At 34.2% G+C, this 6222-nt stretch overlaps 1 protein-coding gene across 1 annotated transcript in view; it reads left to right on the forward strand.

Moving 5' to 3' along the window:
- Positions 1 to 415: 415 nt before the first annotated feature.
- Positions 416 to 6222, forward strand: part of LOC106875976 (uncharacterized) — a 31802-nt gene continuing 25995 nt past the window's right edge. Inside the window, exon 1 of the mRNA XM_052978536.1 lies at positions 416 to 494. Coding sequence (XP_052834496.1) covers positions 480 to 494 — 15 coding nt within the window. The 5' untranslated portion in view covers positions 416 to 479. The remainder of the gene's footprint in view (positions 495 to 6222) is intronic.

Raw genomic sequence — 6222 nt, forward strand, 5'->3', positions numbered from 1 at the left:
CACACACACACACACACACACACACACACACACACACACATATATATACATATATACGACGGGCTTCTTTCAGTTTTCCGTCTACCAAATCCACCCACAAGGCTTTGGTCGGCCCAAGGCTATAGTAGAAGACACTTGCCCAAGGTGCCACGCAGTGGGACTGAACCCGGAGCCATGTGGTTGGTAAACAAGCTACTTACCACACAGCCACTCCTATGCTTATGTGACTAAATTTTTTTTTTTTTTGTGTGTGTATGTGTTTTCTTATTCATCTGGCACTCCCCTGCCAAGAAACAAATTCTGTGACGTGTTCTATTTTTAGAACCATCTAATGTGATCATGTCTGGACTAGATAACATGATCTTTTACTTTACACTATTGATATCTACACATTACTTTTTATATGCTTCTCTACCTGTTTAGTGGATATTTTCAATTTATCAGAATCATGGACTGTGTTCTCAGCATATCTAATATCAATGGAAAGAGTGTCAGTGAGTGCCAAACTTTTATTTAAGTTTTTAAGTTATCTCATGAAAAATTTTAAGATATTAAAAAGTTGAAGGATAGCATGCAACCTTTTCTCAGACCCATGTGTGTTCCAAATCAATCCATTAGATGGCTATTCTTGTCAGTTCAGTATTGTTGCATTGTCTTTATACTTCACACCATCTGAGGGTCTGCACCTGTTGCTGTCATCATCATCCACTTAGCCTTTCTCTAAATCATATTGAAAGAAGCTTTAAAGTTGATGAAGTCAAAGTATACACACTTGATGTTATTTTCAGTTATATATCTGTCCATAAAGTAGCATCAACTATTTTTCTCCTACCTTTTAAACTAATCTCTGTATTACACTTCTTTTGTTTTACTTTTCATTGTCAAGAAAAATGCTTTATTGATAAGAATGAAATCACTGTGCAGTTTGCAAGTTTTACTTGTAAACATATATATATTATTTCCAACATACAACAGTCTTTTGATGTCATTTCTATTTCCAATTTTAGAGGAGGGGGCTAATCAATTACATAAACCCCAGTGTTCTATTGGTACGTACTTATTTTATTGACTTTGAAAGGATGAAAGGCAAAGTTAACCTCGACAGAACTGAAATTCAGAACATAAAGCTAGAACAAATGTTACTTAGCATTTTGTCAAATGTGCTAACAATTCTTCCAGTTCACCACCTTTCTATTTCCATACTATATTGAATATTTTGTGGAACACTAACCATGTACTCCCAGCCTGCTTTTTTTACATGCACACACATGCACACACACAGACAAAGTTGTCCCTCAGCTTACATGGTAGATCATTTTCAAGAGTCACCTTGAAAATTAAAATTGTGTAAAATGAGGGAGATTTGTTCATAATTATATGAATTATAAAATAACAGCATGAACAAATTTTATACAATTATATTGAAATGAGGATAATAAACATGATTGCATGTGTATCTATGTAAATTAAAACAAAAATTAGCTAAGCAAAATCACTTAGAGTGGCCTGTGGCATGAATGTGAAACAACAAAGATGAATAAAGGTGTATTGACTCTGAATATCCTGTTGAAAATTTTTAAATCAATAGATCAGCTGTGTAATGGTTGAGCAAAAAATACCTAAAAAGGAATTTGTTTATTCAAATACTTATAGTATATTTACTTCTGGTCAGATTATTATGAAAATTTGATTAAATATTCCTCCTTTAGATCATAGAATGCATAACTTCCTTTAAAACAAATATAAAAATGAGTCTATATATCCACATTATCATATGTCCACTTTTCCAAGCTTAAACAACTTAGGTTAATCAAACTGTAGTGTAAAACATTAAAAACACAAACAATAGGTCTTACAGTCCAGAAAATTTACATTATTTCAAATAACTTATCAAAGAAATTTATACTGGAATGGCTGTGTGGTAAATAGCTTGCTTACCAACGACATGGTTCCAGGTTCAGTCCCACTGCGTGGCACCTTGGGTAAGTGTCTTCTACTGTAGTCTCAGGCCAACGAAAGCCTTGTGAGTGGATTAGGTAGAGGGAAACTGAAAGAAGCCTGTCATATATATATATTTATATATGTGTGTATATGTATGTGTGTTTGTGTTTGTCCCCCCCCCCCAACATCACTTAACAACCGATACTGGTGTATTTATATCCCCCGTAACTTAGTGGTTCAGCAAAAGAGTCTGATAGAATAAGTACCAGGCTTACAAAGAATAAGTCCTGGTGTCGATTTGCTCAACTAAAGGTGGTGCTCCAGCATGGCCACAGTCAAATGACTGAAACAAGTAGAAGAATAAAAGAATTAGCTTACAATGATTTATATGTGGGTGTAGATAAATATTTATCAATGATATATTGTTACAAAATGATATAACAGGATGAAAGTGTTATAATAGAATGAAAGTGACATCTAACTGCATGAAAACTGATACAGGGTATTGTATTGAATATTGGAGTATGATGTTGTCAGGAAGTTATTGCTTAAAGTAACATAAAATAACACAAAACTATTATGTTTAATATTGCCAAGAATGCATCCAAAACTAGATTTACTCTCCAGAAATTGGACATATTTCAGCCACAAAGAGTTGTTGAATATCTTCAAAGCACAAGTGCACTCAACCTTTTGAGTACTGATCATGAATCTTGTAGTGGATAGCTGCCACACTCATTCATTCTGAACTACATCTAAGCATAGAAAGGCCATGTGACTAATAGATAAACTTTCACTCACCAACATACTTAACCATAAACCAGCTGATATACTTCTCTCCAGCCTTTCTACTGATGCTACAGTGATCTTCCAAGGAAAAACCTTTTTTTTTTCCCCCTCACAAATCCATTTGATTTTTCCTTCCTTTGCACCTCTTCTCATAATCAACTCTTCCATTCTCCAAATCTCGTAAACATTTTTCTCAATCTTCCTTCTTAGAGTTGTAACTCTGAAATTCTTTTCCATCCCCTATGTTTTCCATTAGACATCAATTTGCAGAAGTTTAAGCTGAACATCAACCATATCAGCTCCCCATCTTTTTCATTAAAAAATTTTTTTTTTTTTTAATGGAATATTATGCCTTGAAGTGGTACAAAGTTAAAGCATCAAAATTGATATAGTTTTGAAAAGATAAAGTGTTTCTAATTTATGGATAGAACTGCAATGTCAAAGCAACAATTGTATAAGTTTGTCCATCTGTAGAATTTGTGAGCTGTTGGATAAAAAAATCACATTATTGTTTGTGCACCAATGAAACAGTATCCAATATACAATAGTCTTATATAAGGTTATTATAAATTAGATATGGCATAAATATTTTAGTGACATTCTTTTTAACTGTAAGTTCCCCTTAAAGCACACCAAATTTCAAGGTTGGGATCATGTATAAAAACCTGGCTTCATACTATATATTAAGCGGCTTTTGTTCTTAACTAGCAGTTACTTTATCCTGGTGAGAGTAATGTACATATACATGCACATGCATGTATATAGGGACATTTATATGTATGATTGTATGAACATATGTCAGTACAATTATACTTATGAGTAATACATGTGAGTACAATTATATTTATGAGTAATTATACTGCACAGTGTTTTACATCATGTAAAGCACATTGTAAAGCAATATTGCAGTATAATAGTGTGTAGTCACTATTATACTGATGTTGTTTTACACCACAGAATCACTTGCCTCCTGCTTGCAGCATGAACACAGCCTACCCAAGAGGAATTAATAATTGCTTTGTTTTCTTTGGAAAAACTACCTCCCAATAACACTACCTTCACTCACACACTGAAAAACTCCCTCCTTTGTATTTTACCTCCTTCCATTTCCACATAAACCATTGTGCCTTATTCTCCCTTCCTTACACATATACCTATATTACAAACTCACACACACCCCTGTATGTACATATACACTTCCCTATATACATGCATACACTTGGCCCTAAAACACTCACACACCTTTGCACCTTATCTTCATTTGCTGGTAAAACACTATCATGACTGTAAAACACCATTCCACTTTACTCACTCTCATTATTAATTTCACCATGCAGATTTCATTGCAAATAATACATTCATGGAACTTGTGTCATTCCCCACAAGTCATTCTGTCTCTGCTTGTTTTCGATGACGATCCACTGCCCAAAACATTGAACTTTGCTGTTTCTCACAGCATAAAATTCATTACCTTGCATTCTTGTTGCTTTTTTCCCTCTCTCCAGAAATGTACTATGACTTTTCATTTCCACATACTGACACACATCACTGAATTATCACTTTATTGAATTTATATTAAGTGTATATGTATTTATTTTCATGTTTATATTCTGTATTCAAATATCTGGCCTTGTTTTAAGATAATTCTGAGGTTAAAGCCCCAAGTGTAAGTGTATAAGCTTGACAACTAAATTATACATCATTGAGTCACATCAAGTTTGTTGTAATCAAAGGTCACCAGTCATGATGTGTAATCCAAGGCTAGATTGCATATAGTTTATGGATATTTGATCTTAGTTTGTAGATTTGATAATAGATACATGACACCTATAAATTTCAGAAGTGTATTTGCTTAACAAGTGTGATTGTGTGACTTTCTATTTTGACTTCTTGAGATTTATGCAAAACGTGAATATAACCACTTTTCCTATGTTACTCTCTCCCCTACTACACTCTCATCATATTTTGCCTTCTCACATCACCTTCCCTGAAATCATCACATCCACTCTCTCTCTATATTTCTCTCTCTATATTTCTCTCTCTCTATTTCTCTCTCTCTATTTCCTCTTCTATTCTATTCTCCTTCAATTATAGGAGCTCTTTATTTTTGTAAGTGGTTGACATTAGGAATGGCATCCAACCATAGAAAATTACATTGGAACATGAGACAATCCACCAACTCATCAGATCCTGTTAAACAAGTCAAACAATACCAGCATAGGAAAAGAAGTAGAAAGAAAGGAGATGGAATGTGAAAAGGGGGATTGGCAGATTAGGGACAGAGAAAAACTGAGGGAGAGCATGCAAGTTGGTCATAGCAAATCACAGTAGTGGAAACAAAAACAAGGATTGTGCATTGCATGTAAATAAGAAAAAAAGGCACAAAATGAGAACACTAGACACATGAAACAACTGGGAATATTTCCCTTCACTCTAAGGAATATACAGTATAGTCATCATCATTTAACAACAGCCAATCATTTCAGTCCTTTGTCATCTCATCTGTGAGGCTCAACAACGTGAGGTTGATCTTCACTACTTTTGTCCCACATCTCCCACAAGTTCCATTCACATTTAGCAATTAGCACTTCCTTGTGCAGCTGTCCTCATCCATACACATCACATGACCATACCAGTGTGTTGTCTCTCTTGCACTAACATCTGATACCACTTATGACCAAAATATATGTTGATAAATTCACACTAACTTCTAGGTTATCAATTCCTTGTCCATTGCATGGGCTTAGAGGGCATGGACATTAGCAATTTCCTAAGACAAAGCTCTAAGTTTTTCTATACAGCCTCTTGCCATTTATTGCACTTTTTTTGTCATCTCCTTTGGTTTTTCATCTTCCACAGTTTCCTTCTACTTAGAGTTTTTGATATTTCTTCACTCATATGTTATTATCCTTTACGTTACAGACCAACACAGTCATCTCTGAATTCTCTTATAACCAATTTATCTCTTAGCTCGTTCCCCTGCTCTCGCCCATGCTGCCGCACTTGCCCTTAACTCTCCAACACCACCCTCCTCACAGGCACCCATCATCGACCCTATGATATCACTGACTCCTTCACCTGCACTTCTAGCAACGTCATCTACTGCATCTCCTGCTCTCTTTGTCCTTCTCTATACATCTGTCAAACAGGACGCCACTTGGCTGACCGGTTTGCGGAAAACCTCCGAGACATCAGACTCGGCAATGACACATGTGTATGTATATATATATGTACATATATATAGATATATTTATATGTACATATGTATATATATGTATATATATGTATGTATATATATGTATGTATGTGTATATATATATATATATGTGTGTGTGTGTGTGTGTATGTGTTTATATATATCTGTAGCTCTATATATATATGTATATATGTATATTTATATATGTGTGTATATATATGTATATTTATATATGTGTATATATATATATATATATATATATATATATATATATATATATATATATATATATATAT

Source organism: Octopus bimaculoides, chromosome 2, assembly GCF_001194135.2.
Source record: "Octopus bimaculoides isolate UCB-OBI-ISO-001 chromosome 2, ASM119413v2, whole genome shotgun sequence".
Taxonomy (NCBI): domain Eukaryota; kingdom Metazoa; phylum Mollusca; class Cephalopoda; order Octopoda; family Octopodidae; genus Octopus; species Octopus bimaculoides.